The 15,675-nt window shown below is 40.8% G+C and overlaps 1 protein-coding gene across 3 annotated transcripts in view; it reads right to left on the bottom strand.

Moving 5' to 3' along the window:
* The window catches only part of LOC136885116 (organic cation transporter protein), an 83,671-nt gene that overhangs the window by 28,337 nt on the left and 39,659 nt on the right, over nucleotides 1–15,675 (bottom strand). For all 3 annotated transcript variants that reach the window (XM_067157576.2, XM_068230192.1, XM_067157575.2), the window contains exons 3-4: nucleotides 5,368–5,626; nucleotides 1,150–1,448 (exon numbers count right to left, since the gene is read on the bottom strand). In XM_067157576.2, coding sequence (XP_067013677.2) covers nucleotides 1,150–1,448; nucleotides 5,368–5,626 — 558 coding nt within the window. The remainder of the gene's footprint in view (nucleotides 1–1,149; nucleotides 1,449–5,367; nucleotides 5,627–15,675) is intronic.

The raw sequence follows: 15,675 nt of genomic DNA, 5'->3' as shown, positions 1-15,675 counted from the left end.
TAAGAGGCGACTAAAAGGGGCCTCAGGGGCTCTGAACTTTGGAGCGTGGGTTGGCTACCACGGGGCCCTTAGCTGAGTTCTGGCATTGCTTCCACTTACTTGTGCCGGGCTCCTTACTTTCATCTATCCTATCTGACCTCCCTTGGTCAACTCTTGTTCTTTTCCGACCCCGACGCTATTAGGTTTGCGAGGGCTAGGGAGTCTTTCATTTTCACGCCCTTCGTGGCCCTTGTCTTACCTTGGTCGATATCTTCATTTTTCGAAGTGTCGATCCCTTACATATTTTCCCTCTGATTAGTGTTATATAGAGGATGGTTGCCCAGTTGTACTTCGTCTTAAAACAATGATCACCACCACCACCACCTCACTTTCATCTATCCTATCCGACCTCCCGTGGTCAACTCTTGTTCTTTTCAGACCCCGACGCTGTTAGGTTTCCGAGGGCTAGGGAGTCTTTCATTTTCACGCCCTTCGTGGCCCTTGTTTTTCTCTGACCGATATCTTCATTTTTCGAAGTGTCGGATCCGTTCTCTTTTCCCCTCTAATTAGTGTTAAATAGAGGATGATTGCCTAGTTGTACTTCCTCTTAAAACAATAATCACCATCACCACCACCACCACCACCACCACCCCACCTCACTTTGAACTGAGGGTTCATGAACATCTGGATTATACATTCCCTGCAAAGTGGATAGGAAGAGGAGGCCCTTTTTCGGGGCCCACTCGTTCACCTGATCTCACCCTCTCTTGATTCCTTCTTATGGCGCCATGTGAAAAGACTTGTGAATGATACACCTGTTGAGACTGAAGAGGATCTCTTGGCAAGAATTCTCGCTGCCTGGGCCGCTGTTCAAACGACACCGAGGATATTCGAACGGGTACTACAGAACTTTGTGCGACGATGCCATGACTGCATTGACGCGCGGGGATGCAATTTTGAACATTTGTTGTGAATGCAGCAGCTTGCGGAACTTGTGCAGGTAAACGAACATAAATGAATAGAATTTTGCTTAACTTTTGTCTCAATCGTTTCCGGAATAGGGTTCCTTATCTCGAATTGACCCATTTGCCGCCCTCCATCATCGCTGAAAATTTGTATCATCATCATGGGTACAACCTTTAGATTTGCATTTGGGTAGTCAGATCGTACCTGGAACATCTTGACGTGGACCGCGTCAAGTTCTTTGCCGTTGTACTTGGCCACTCTCTGGAAACACTTGAGGGCATCATTGACCCTCCCTTGTTGTAACAACCAGCGGGCACTCTCGGGCACCACGAACATGTAGCCTGGTACCACTGCGTGCATTGCTGCCACCACCAACATGAGCCTCCTCCACGTGTGGAGCCACAGTGCTGTCCAAGGCACTGCGACACAGCCCAGCGAGTAGAAGACTCCAATCGTGAGGTTGAGTCCAGCGGTCCTGAACTGGGGACGCAGATACTCCATCACTGGAACAGACGAGCAAAACTGAGCATGTAATAATAATTATTTATTTTTCACAAATTGTAGATACAATTCAGGGATGGTGAACGAAGAAAGGGCGTAGTCTAGCACACATGAAAGTGCCTCCATCGCTAATTAAAATCACAATATTAAAAAATGACAAGATAGGCTTGAAATTGTCATTAAAATATCACTCTTTGTTTTTGAAGTTTGATGTAGCCACAAAGACGCACGCATGGCATTCTATTAATTCTGTGCATTATCTTATTTAGAAATTATATATACATATTGTACACACACACACACACATCATGAACAAAACACTACTACGATGAAGAAGAAGACTGCTCACTTGCATGTCAACCAACTACCAACCCAACAAAATTCACATACTTCACTTCAAACACTCGGCTAACAAGACTTCCACACAAGTCTCGTTAAAACAACTCAACTCAACCCTCAAGGCTGCCTCTTTATATACATTGCCGGGCCAGGCTTCTAGAAGAATATAACACAGCATATTTTCTCGTAATTTCGAGAGTCTCCAATAACCTATTTACAATGAAAATAATTTTCTATACAGTTCCAGTGACAAGATGCGCCGTTCCTGGACTATTACCATGTGTTGCACAATATTGCAGTGGATTTATACATCATATGTACAGGTAAAAATGCGATGTATACTATTAATTACGTTTCCTTACATTAATAAACTCATATTAATATACATACAGCAGATGTTCCATGACATAACCTCACAAATAATACGGTCATGATTTATACCAAATAAAGTCCGTACATAACTATGTAAATAATAATAACACTAATACTAATAGATATATACAAATTCATAGCCACACTTCACAAGTAATAATAATAATAATAATAATAATAATAATAATAATAATAATAACAAATCATCGTCATCGAGCTCGGTATTTCCATTATTTATCCATGGGTTAGAGGATATTGTTTCCAACTTATACTAGTCCATTACACTTACATCAAGTTATTAAATTGTTTGTTTATAATAATTAGAAATAAAATAGCTTTTTTTAATACTTGAGTATATACGGGCAGTACAATATGGAGATTACATTAATACTTTTTGTTATTGAGAAACACAGATAATTGTAGAATATTTTTACTTGTAATAGAGAAACAGAATATGTTTCCATTAAAAAATCCCTCTGTTTATAGCACGCAACAGAACCACAAAAAGTGGTCATAAAAGGAACACTCCTTGACCTTGGCTGGACAGCAGACCCTTCATGCTACCGAGATCCTTTGTATGAAGTTGTAGTTTGAATAACCCAAGACTCTGTATGCTTTGCACCTTATTTTCCCAACATGCTTGTTCCATTTCCTCTGAATCGTTTTTCAACTGAAATTTGACCTCATAACCAGGTGCAGAGATCTGTACCCTTTATTTACAATCCCGATTATGTGATTACCCCTTATACTAACACCTAGGTACTTACAGTGATCCACACAAGGAACTTTCACCCCATCGACGCAGTTATTAAAACTGAGAGGTCTTTTCCTGTTATTGAAACTCACAACCTGATTTTTAACCCTGTTTATCGTGATATCATTGCCTGCTGTGCATATAACAACAGTGTCGATATCTAGGTAACCATCTTCTCTGAGCAAATTAAGTCGAGACAAAAATGTAAATACAAAGATTTATTAAACAGAAATAAGACGACATAACACATAATTAAGGCGGAAGCATTCTATGCAGCAGAAACACTAGTCATGGGGAGGAAAGGGCAAATGGAGAAGGTATTTGAAGGAAATTGTGCCGCAACTTGTGCCATTTTTCATCTCCAACGGAGTTGTTTTTTGCTATGTTCATGTAGATTTTTCATGAACTGGGTTTTCTCGTACGATATCTGGAGGCCTGCCTTTGATGATATATTGTTTAATCTCTGTACGGCGTATCTGATTTCATCTCTGCTCTTTGTAATGATTGCTAGGTCATCGGCAAAGGTTAAATATTTCACCTTGATTTTCCTTCCCAAATTTCCGATAATCACACCCTTGACATCCTTTTATTATTATTATTATTATTATTAGTATTATTATTATTATTATTAGTATTATTATTATTATTATTTTTATTATTATTATTATTTTTATTATTATTATTATTATTATTATTATTATTATTATTATTATTATTATTATTATTATTATTATTATTATTGTACCGGGAGGTACACCTCAACGCCGCGCATTCAAAATAAGCGCCTTAATGAACTCCTCTATCGATCAAAAGGTGAAATTGATACCACATGAAGTTGGAACTTTAATCAGAAGATGTCACTACTAAAATATTGAGTAATTTCGTTATTGTGAAGATTCCTAAAACGACTGAAATTCTCCTGGTTTTGTTTGCTGTATATCAAGAAGTTTGCACATTTTTCCACAGATGTCACTGCCGAAAAATTATGATCATGCACTCTGGTGCAAGGTGGAAGAAATTATAATTTAAATAAGTTTCATATTCCTAGGTTTTCCATAACTGAATCTATGTTCATTTATTTTTGGGTTAGCAATACTTCCTTTTCTTTCCGCCAGTTTTGAATCTAGACAATCACGAATTGTTGTGATTAATTTTCAACCAACCCCGCATTTCTTGTTCACTTTGAATATGCCAATAAAAATTAAGAGGGTGTGTCCTGATTGGTCTTGAATGCTCTCGAACCTTTCCTGAGGGCATATAAACTACGGCTTTTCATGTTTCCTTGTCAATTGATCATCGTCTTTCTGTGTGTGTGTTAAGGCAGGAGGCGGGGCCGCCTCTTTTTTCGGTCAGCAGAACATCTATAAGGTAATGGCCACATAAATTCATTCTTTCTTGCTACCTCCGCAGCTTTATTCGAGGGGAAGGTCCGAATCTTTAATTATGTAACAATACTTTTCTAGAATGTAACTTTTCTTTCGCTAATGTAAAAACTTCATAAGATCTTTAACTGGAAATCGGGGATAGAGAGTGAGTTACCCTCTCAAGCTCCCCTTCATCTTGCTTTGATGTAACTACGTTTTGCAACCTTTCTGTAATATGTTAAAGATATTCCCATGCGAGCCACCTCAGTAGTTTGGTAATAGCCCCTGTTTCATCGGCCGAGAGCCCTATAGGTTTTAATATTTCATTACCTGGAGCGCAGTGTTCGCCTCCATTCAGTTTGTGTTCGGGCCGTTTTATTTAACCTGTTCTTTTTTCGCAAAGGCTCTGTAGGTTGGGTACTAGATACCCCTGTATTAAGCAATTTCCATTTGTAATTCGTGGCTTGTGAGGCCAGTGATTGTAATAGTTTGATGTAATATTGCCTTGAGCGGGCTGTAAGAAACTAAGTGCCTGTTAGCTCTTTTCAAGTTTTTGTAATAGTAAGGAGTGCCTCTGGAAGGCTAGATATTGTGTTTTTGGAGCAAGTGCTCTTGAATTAGGGGACTTCTGCCTTTGAGTAAATGATTCCTTGTTTGAATTAAAGTTGCGAACTGGATCCGGTAACTCTGGAATTGTAACCTAAGGGCTTGTAGCCCAGAATTGTCAAGGTCTGAATCTTGAATTTTCCAATTTCTAAAATTGTCATTGTACCTGATGTTTCATTGTTATGAAAAATTGTTAAGTTTGAAGTTCTGAAAGAAATATAACCTTCACTTCAAGTTTTAAATTAATTTTGATATTGTAGATAGACCCATTCACCCCGGCACCTTCTTTAACCGTAACAGTTATTATTATTATTATTATTATTATTATTATTATTATTATTATTATTATTATTATTATTATTATTATTATTATTATTATTATTATTATTATTGCTGTTGTTATGATAGCTCCATCTGTGAACTAGACCCGGCAGAGCGAGTCGGGTGTTGGAAGGGCGTACTATTCAAGCGGGCACGAGAACTTACCAATGATGTACATCATGAAGAAGTTGGCGTCTGTCGCCAGCCCGGCGAGGAAGCGAGCTGCTCCGAAATCTGGCAGTGAGGTGACGAACGCCGTGGCCAAGTTCCCCAGCAGTGCGAGGACATTGGCGACCACCAGGGTCGGGAGGCGACCCGTGCGGTCTGATAGCACTCCCAAGGCTAAAGTACCGATAACCGAGCCCACAAAGAACAAGGACTGACCAGTGGCCACCTTCCAAGCGTCTGCACACACCCAGTGCATCTGGAACAGAGCGAAACGGCCGTTTGTTTCTGAAATGTCTAACCTAATTTTCATAATGAAATATAAAATTAATATTATTCTCTTTGTTTATCAATCACAACAGTTATGTTTGTAACTCATTTTAAATTTGAACACCTTATGGACAAAATACAAGGAGAAAGTGGATGCAGTTATTGTCTGTAGGAAGGTTCCCACAAAGCAGGCTGCAGAGTTGCGGCTGTGGGGATGTCAGAACGCGTGCACTGTGCTCCAGACATTAAGGCCCGGTTTCTTCAACAGCTGTTAAGAAGACTTAATAGACAATTAAACAAAATAACCGTTTCATAAAGAATTATTAACATTAACAAACTGTTAATAGTCATCATCATACCGGGCGAGTTGGCCGTGCGCGTAGAGGCGCGCGGCTGTGAGCTTGCATCCGGGAGATAGTAGGTTCGAATCCCACTATCGGCAGCCCTGAAGATGTTTTCCGTGGTTTCCCATTTTCACACCAGGCAAATGCTGGGGCTGTACCTTAATTAAGGCCACGGCCGATTCCTTCCAACTCCTAGGTCTTTCCTATCCCATCGTCGCCGTAAGACCTATCTGTGTCGGTGCGACGTAAAGCCCCTAGCAAAAAAAAAAGTCATCATCATCATGAGTCGTGTAACTCATTGCTGAGCGTCGTGACTTCACACAATATTCTTGATTAAGCGGCGCCCACTTTGACGGTGTTCAGCTTCTCTTAAAGTCTGCTGAAGAGTCAGACCGGTGGTACGCAGAACTTGATCCTTCCTCGTGGTCTTCCGCCTTCCATGATACACTTCTCCAGATTTTCACTATCCCGTCTTACAATTGGACGATTCTCCTTATGACGCAAGAAGAGAGACGTTCGGAATTATTCAGTTCTTGAATAGTAGATGCATTAGTTCTTCTTTCCGTCCAAGGTACGCGGAGCATCATTCTCAAACACCACATCTGAAAGGCGTCGATATGGTACTTATCTCTTGCCTTGAGGGTCCAGGTCTGGGAACCGTAAAGGAAGAGAGGGAACACAGGTGAGTCAACTAGTCTAATCTGTTAATCCTTGTGTTGAATTAACATGGCACCAGCCCTGTGTTAAACCTCTTAACAGTTGTTAAAATTTCAAAATGGTAGCACGTAGAAATCGTAAGTTTGAGGCTGTATTGCTGTAAGAAGACCATATATGGTGTCACAAACTTTCAGGGATGATGGTGGACAGCAAATGGAAGGAACCATGGTCCGGAAACGATCGACTCAAAAGTTAAATCCGTTTACCTGCACAAGTTTCACCACAAGCTGCTGCGTTTACAGAAAATGTTTGAAATGGTGTCCCTCTGCGTCAATGCAGGCATGGCATCGTCGCACAAAGTTCTTTCATACCCGTTCGAATATCCCCGATGTCGTTTGTACAGCGCCGCAGGCAGCGAGAACTCTTGTCAAGAGATCCTCTTCAGTCTCGATAGGTATCTCATACACATGGCCCCACAAGAAGAAATCAAATGGAGTGACTACTGCGCGACAAAATTCGGACACACCGGCGTCTGTTAAGAAAGGACAGACGTTAAACAACTTGGATTATTAACAACTTTTGACTCTAACTACCGTCCCTTGTCTCAAATTGATCCATTTGCCGTCTTCCATCATCCCTGAAAGTTTGTATCATCATCACGGATACACCTTGTGGAAATTGAAGAAGGCAACGGACGACCAATAACAAGAAAATACTTCTTTTTACAGTTGTCACAAGAAACTTTTCTATAAAGATACCTAACCACAGCGTAGAGTGCCGTACACTACAAATGTAGTAAGATATATCTACAGACGAAGCGTCGATATTTCATTTGATGCGTATATCTATCGAGTTTTTATCGATTACATAGGATTACAGCGGCAATTATAGCAATAAATGACATCTCTCGCCTAAGACTTTTATCTGTAGAAACTGCGATCAAGTTATTCAAACTCAAGATAATTCCAATAGTTACTTATGGTTTAGAACTCACGTGTAAATTCTTAAGTAAGAACGACCTGGTAAAGCTGGAACAAGTAAAATCTTTATACTTAAAGAGAATCCTATGTGTTTCAAAATATTCCCGGGCAAGAGATGGCAAGGGAACCTTTCTTAATCGAGGATTTGAGATATGAAATGGCGTTGCCGTGTACACAGCAAAGCATCGCACTATTACAGACTCCATATGAAAAGAAGAGAAATATTCCTATAGAATTCTACGCCACAGGAGCTATGACATCTAATGATTGGAAAAGCACTAACTATGAATTGAGGCGTACGGTTACCCGTTGTGCGGTGCATGGATTTCACTTCAAGGTGTGTACGAATAAAAAATTCCACGGCCCAACCCCAGATTGCAAGTGTAAATGGTGTGGGGGACAGTGTGACATACACTGACTGACAGTGACAATGCAACACCAAGGAGGAGTGGTTCGAAAGGGATGAAAGTTGGGGAAAAAACAGAGACGGCACGGATGAATAATTGATGTTTATTTCAAACCGATATGCAGGTTACACAATGCGCACGGCATCGACTCAGTAGGATGTAGGACCACCGCGAGCGGCGATGCACGCAGAAACACGTCGAGGTACAGAGTCAATAAGAGTGCGGATGGTGTCCTGAGGGATGGTTCTCCATTCTCTGTCAACCATTTGCCACAGTTGGTCGTTCGTACGAGGCTGGGGCAGAGCTTGCAAACGGCGTCCAATGATATCCCACACGTGTTCGATTGGTGAGAGATCCGGAGAGTACGCTGGCCACGGAAGCATCTGTACACCTCGTAGAGCCTGCTGGGAGATGCGAGCAGTGTGTGGGCGGGCATTATCCTGCTGAAACAGAGCATTGGGCAGCCCCTGAAGGTACGGGAGTGCCACCGGCCGCAGCACATGCTGCACGTAGCGGTGGGCATTTAACGTGCCTTGAATACGCACTAGAGGTGACGTGGAATCATACGCAATAGCGCCCCAAACCATGATGCCGCGTTGTCTAGCGGTAGGGTGCTCCACAGTTACTGCCGGATTTGACCTTTCTCCACGCCGACGCCACACTCGTCTGCGGTGACTATCACTGACAGAACAGAAGCGTGACTCATCGGAGAACACGACGTTCCGCCATTCCCTCATCCAAGTCGCTCTAGCCCGGCACCATGCCAGGCGTGCACGTCTATGCTGTGGAGTCAATGGTAGTCTTCTGAGCGGACGCCGGGAGTGCAGGCCTCCTTCAACCAATCGACGGGAAATTGTTCTGGTCGATATTGGAAGAGCCAGGGTGTCTTGCACATGCTGAAGAATGGCGGTTGACGTGGCGTGCGGGGCTGCCACCGCTTGGCGGCGGATGCGCCGATCCTCGCGTGCTGACGTCACTCGGGCTGCGCCTGGACCCCTCGCACGTGGCACATGTCCCTGCGCCAAGCATCTTCGCCACAGGCGCTGCACCGTGGACACATCCCTATGGGTATCGGCTGCGATTTGACGAAGCGACCAACCTGCCCTTCTCAGCCCGATCACCATACCCCTCGTAAAGTCGTCTGTCTGCTGGAAATGCCTCCGTTGACGGCGGCCTGGCATTCTTAGCTATACACGTGTCCTGTGGCACACGACAACACGTTCTACAATGACTGTCGGCTGAGAAATCACGGTACGAAGTGGGCCATTCGCCAACGCCGTGTCCCATTTATCGTTCGCTACGTGCGCAGCACAGCGGCGCATTTCACATCATGAGCATACCTCAGTGACGTCAGTCTACCCTGCAATTGGCATAAAGTTCTGACCACTCCTTCTTGGTGTTGCATTTGCTCTGTCAGTCAGTGTATATCACGCTCTAGTATGTAATAAAAGGACAATATCAATAAGGAAACTTTGTAGTGAATAATAGTACAATTTGTATTAATATGTATCATGCACATTGTGCGCTTTCTATTTATGATATATCGCGTGTGAAAACCAACAAGTTCTGTTGTTGACATCATGGCAGCTAAACGTATTCTTGTGATCGCGAATTCACAAATTAACGACGTTTTACCGAACGATGATACGGAAAGTTTAGTTTCGTTAAGCAAAGACTACGATATAGGATTTGAGAGTGAAAGTAGTGATCGGGACATTGATGTTGCTTTTGATACACGGGAAAATATCGGCCGTAATGTTATTGGTGGTGGGTTTGTGTGAGAAGACATGGATAATTATAGAGGGCAAAGGGAAATATTTATTGCAAATTATGGGTCTCAGAATGCTGCAAAGAACTGCTTATAGCCTGTGTGAAAATTTTCAGTTGTTTTCTACTGTGGAGTTCGTAAAGATGATAGTGGAATAGGCAGTGGCGGCCGGTCAGTACGTGCTACCGGGCTCCAGCACGTAGCTTGGAACTGTAAGGAATATTATTTATGTACAGTACAATTATCCTGGTGCCTTTTCGTTGTTTTGAGTACGATATGAATTTGTGTTTTGTGAAAATCAGGACGGGATCTGTCGAACACCTAGCGCCGTTCTCCCGGGGAACAAGGCTCGTGCTCATGTGAAGTGAGCCCTTGCCTGTAGCCTGAAGGAAGCAATACGCAGGCGCAGCCAAGCTTGCAACACTCCCCCTAGCCGGCGGAGTATACCGTAAACCGGGATCAACTTTCACTGATCCCGTTTATAGTTACTTCCTCTCCCGCAAGGGGGTAGAATTACTCGATGTCTCCTGCTACCCTTAAGTTCACGGCCGACTTGATGCGTCGCTCTAGCTAGCTCCTTGGAGCGCAGCGAGGGATCCAGTCGGCCGTGTTTATGTTGAACGTGGTAAGCGAATCTGCCACTAGAGAGTAGCATCGTCTGGGCTCGAAAGTAAAGCGTAAGTGGAGGCAATCTATCTCACACATGCTTATTAAAATATCCATCTTCCTTTTGTGTCAAAAATAAGAAATTCGTAAGTGAGTCAAAGAATCTTTGACTGACCCTAAATGTTATCCCGCATTACAATGTAATTTACTCTGGTGAAATGAAATAGCGTATGGCTTTTAGTGCCGGAAGTATCCGAGGACATGTTCGACTCGCCAGATGCAGATCTTTTGATTTGACGCCCGTAGGCGACCTGCGAGTGGTGATGAGGATGAAATGATGATGAAGACAACACGTACACCCAATGATGGTTAAAATTCCAGACCCTGCCGGGAATCGAACCCGGGATCCCTGTGACCAAAGGCCAGCGCGCTAACCATTTAGCCATGGAGCCAGACATTTACTGTGGTAATAGGGGAGGTCTCAATGAATCAGTTGGCAGCTCTTTCAGTTGCTTTGTGCGGTTTTTAATCTGGCGGTTATATTACTGGTGCGTGTTTTTTCTGTCATTGTGTTAGTGCTAAAGTTTATACGAAGATTTATCAAATTATTTATCCACTGCAGTGTATGTAAAGTTAAATAAAATTAGTGTTCTTAGTGGGGATCTATATTCCCACGATTCTATTTGCACTGATATAAGTTGCGCCATTAGGTTAGTAAAAACAATATTTCTCCAATGAATTATTTATATCGTAGACAGTTGTCGAAGAATTCATCTGCTTCCAAATTAATGTTGTTTTTGTTTGTTCTGAGTTATAAATTGTGAGAAAAGTTGTATTATTATTATTATTATTATTATTATTATTATTATTATTATTATTATTATTATTATTATTATTAATTTTATTATTATTATTATTAGTATTATTACCAAGTTTGAAGTATGCGTTGTTCATCATGGCAATATGCAGATTTAAAACAGCGTATTTAGTTTGTTTTTTTTGTAGCACGTAGGACGATTTTTTCACGAGCCGCCACTGGGAATAGGCAGATATTTATACTCAACATCGCATGCGATCACACGGTATGTTATTTCCGTTCCGATCGAGGGTAAATGAATGTGTACCGGTTACTGTGTAGGAAATATATGTAGTTTTTGCATTGTGTATGTTCATGAGCACAGTACAGAAACCTGTATTGGGATTTTATTTCTCAAAAAATCCGGGTACTAGCTACTTCTATATTTGGTTCAGCCATATCTATTGTCCGATTTGAAAGCTCAGAAGATTTCTCCACTTCATTTACCTTGGATAATTTCAGTAAATTATGCTGTTTGTGTGTTTATGTAATAATAACAAACTGGACATTTTGGTAAAATCCATTGAACCGGTTGTCATTTACACCCGATTAACTAAAAGCCTGCACTCATAGCATGCTTAGTGCTATACTCCTCCCGCAGCACAGGGTAGCCAGGTAGTGAAAGTCGTCCCACGCTGAGAGGCTAATTACCAAAATCATAATGAACAAGGTAATAGAAGAAATTAAAAATAGGTTGGAGTTTACAACAGATTGAAACTTATCAGTGTCTTCATAGCAGCAATTCTTCGATATTATGCTTCAGACTCTTTTCATGTAATTGTAGGAGATTATGTTCATGTGTGTAGAATTCTGCAGAGTTTCTGCTGCTTTTGCGGCATTGGGAACGCATTACATAAATTTCCCCGCAGTAAAAGAATGCCCGAAAATCATGTCAATTATCACATGTTTGCGGTGTTGTAGGAGCCTTACATTGCACTCATATAAGAATGTATTGAATGTTGAGATATAATCATACGTCTTTGTATTATCCAAGCACACTCGCATACATTCAAATTACATCTATAATAACCTTTGTCTCGTACTCATTATAATAACGCTATTGTTGCCTCTTACTTGACTTGTCTCCGCTAACCATAACCTACAATAATGTCAACCATGAATGACAAATTCTAGTTCCAATATATCGCTCGGAGCTCTGTACGTAAAGAAACAAAAGAAGCTCACTGGCAAATGCGTTCGGAAATCTCACGGAAACGTGTTAACTTGTCTTTAGCAATAGGGTTATCCTGAACTAGTACCAATAGGTAGCGCGCGTGTACTACTCGGACTACGCCATTCCACCTTCATTTGTTTCAGGGCTTGAAGGTTAGAATATCGCTGTCATTTAATTGACTCATTAGTATTATTGTGGTATCCTGAGATTCAATAAAAATGCCGGATTACTGTTGTGTGCCATTGTGCAAAAGCCGAGGCATGCCATTTTCGTTCCATCAGTTTCCGAAAGATGTGAAACTTAGAAAACAGTGGATACATTCTATCAGAAGGAAGAATCTTAAACTGAGCCAGATTACGAAGAATGATAGAGTCTGTTCAGCACATTTTAGGAGCGATGATTATAGAACGACTTTGTTAGGTACGTAGATAAGTATATAAATGATTACTAGTACGCCTATAGTCTATTTAAAATTAAATGTGTTAAAGTGTGTGTAGAGGTACAGCAGAGAGGTACATGCCACTTGCAATTATATTATCGTTCGAATGACTATGAATATTTTGATTTTTTAGGTGAAAGGTCGCGGTTGAAAGTACATGCAGTGCCATCTGTATTTCCCTGGACTCCTGACACCGGCTCAGATGTAACGATGAGAGAGGTTAGGGCACGTAACAGAGGAAAGAAGGAGGATGATCTGATGACAAGGCAAGACACAGCTGTGCTTCTGGACACCAATGACTTACCTATAGCAGCATTTGAAGAGTGTCAGTCATCTAGTGTTAATGAAAATGTGAACCTTCCATTATCAAGCGGTACTGGTAACTTATTTAGGGATGTTGCATGCCAAACCAAAGACAGTGAGGGTGTACTTGATATTGAAAGACTTCTAACAATATCTGGTGCAGTGCAACTCTTCACAGGTTTTGACAACAGAGATCATTTTTATTTAGTGTTTCAAGCCCTGGGAAGGGATAGATTTAGTCTGCAGGTATTTCCAATTTCACCAGAATACTGTTTCTTTTTAACAATGATGAAATTGAGAATGGCAAAAACAGATAAGGAACTTGCTTATGATTTTGGTTTAAATGTAACAACAGTAGGGCTAATTTTTTCTGTATGGATAAATTTTATGTATTGCCAGTTCAAAGAATTAAATATTTGGGTTGATCAGAAGACTGTGAGGGAAAACTCCCCTATGGAATTTAAGAAGCAATACCCTAACACAAGAGTAATTTTAGACTGTACTGAAATTCCAATAATGAAGCCTAAGAGTTCTAGTGCCCAACAGGAAACATTTTCTACGTACAAAAACTGTAACACTGTGAAGGTACTGATTGGAATAAATCCATCAGGATTTGTGTGTTTTATATCAGATGCGTATGGTGGATCAGTTTCAGACAGGCAGTTGTTCATAAAATCTAATATTATTGACTTGTTGGAAGAAGGTGACTCAGTAATGGTTGACCGAGGATTTCAAATTCAAGACCTACTTTGCTCAAAGGGAGTAAGTGTAAATATTCCACCCTTCTTGAAAGGGAAAAGGCAATTCTCCACCATGGAAAATACCATGACAAGGAGAATTGCTTCCAAAAGAATACACATTGAAAGGGCTATAGGCTTAGGGAAAACATACAAAATTCTACAAACAAAGCTACACATAAGCAAAGTTCCTCTGTCAGGTAGGATTATTTTTGTATGTTACATGTTGTGCAATTTCAGGAGATCAATCATGTGATAGGTAGTATGTATTTATTTACAATAAAATGAAGCCTACTAAAGCAAAATATGGTAGGTAGACTATATTACGTTACAAGTGAGCAATTGCTGGAAGCATGATATAATTGTTCATTTAGTGTTCATTTATACCAAGGGCTCATGGACCTAGTTCTCCATTAAAGCTGGAATAAAGTACTCATAGTAAAATTTCTCAAGCTGTGGTAGCATTTCTTGAATAAACTCCTCATTCCTCTCAATGTTTATGATTACCATATCAACAGCTGTGTAGACAGCAAAACTACAGAACTCTCTATCAGTGATAAACAACTGTCCTTGCACTTGAAAATAATAGTTGTGTGACTGCTTTAAATGTATGCCATCTTTGTCCTCAATTAAATAAGGTGCAATACTGGCAGATACTTTGTCATATTCATGGCTTGGCACACCTTTCAGTTCCAGCACTCTGTCATTCCCAATGAGTCCATCACAACTTGCTGCTAGATAGTTTTTGGTGCGATGAATAATCAACCCACATTTGGATACACTATGATCTGTAATTTCTTCATACCTCCTCCTTGCCAGACATTCCTTATCCAAACCCCACTTCATAAATTTATTTTGGTATTGACTACCCGCAATTATTGTATGGGCCAAAGTTTTGGCATCTTTAGTGTGGCATATTCTACCAAAATAACTTGCAGTTAGTCTGTACTTCCTTTCCTTGTACCATAGTGCACATCTGAATTGCCCTCTTGTTTCCCTTTCTATATCTTTTATGGCATCCTCAGAGACAGACACTAACTCAGATAAATAATTTGAGTTCGTGTCTGTTCCATAAAAATGATCATGTGCAACAGACAAGATGTTAACCTTTGATTTGGGAAGTGATGACAAATAAGACAGTTTTATTCCTGAATTTTCAATTAAATGTCTCACATATGATTCATAACCTTCCTCGTTTCTGAGTGAGGCTGGTCTTGGATCAAAACATAACCGTGAACTTGTTGCTATGGGCAGATTTGACACTTTAACGGGACTTCCATGTACTTTCCTTTTTCGTGCAGGCTGGTGAAATGTTTGTAAAACGTCAGTTGGTGTTTCTGAACATTTTATCAAACCAGTTTTGCTGAAGTATTCAAGGGCATAACAAAGGGAAGCAGTATGCTTACAACAGGCTTTGGGTCCAATACCTGCTACACACTCACAACTTGCTGCTAGAATGCCAGAACCACAGCGATCTAGTATCAACTTAACAGTGTACTCTTTGTTTTTGGTGAATTGTGATCTCACAGAAGACAGTACAAATACCCTATCACTCTCAAACACACACTTAATGATTTTAATGAACTTTTCATTAAATAAATTATATCCGGCATCACATAACGACTTGTAATTCTTCACTGGAGCTCCATCGATCTCGGATTTTCTGAAAACGAAGTAGTCCATCAAGTGAATATGTGATAATTTCACATAAGGCAGAAAGGAGACTGATAAATCTTTAAAGTTCATGTCACTTGGAAATATAGGCCT

The sequence above is a fragment of the Anabrus simplex genome, chromosome 13 (genome assembly GCF_040414725.1).
Source record: "Anabrus simplex isolate iqAnaSimp1 chromosome 13, ASM4041472v1, whole genome shotgun sequence".
Taxonomy (NCBI): domain Eukaryota; kingdom Metazoa; phylum Arthropoda; class Insecta; order Orthoptera; family Tettigoniidae; genus Anabrus; species Anabrus simplex.
The sequence above is the reverse complement of the archived record's forward strand: the minus strand, read 5'-3'. Positions and strand labels throughout refer to the sequence as shown.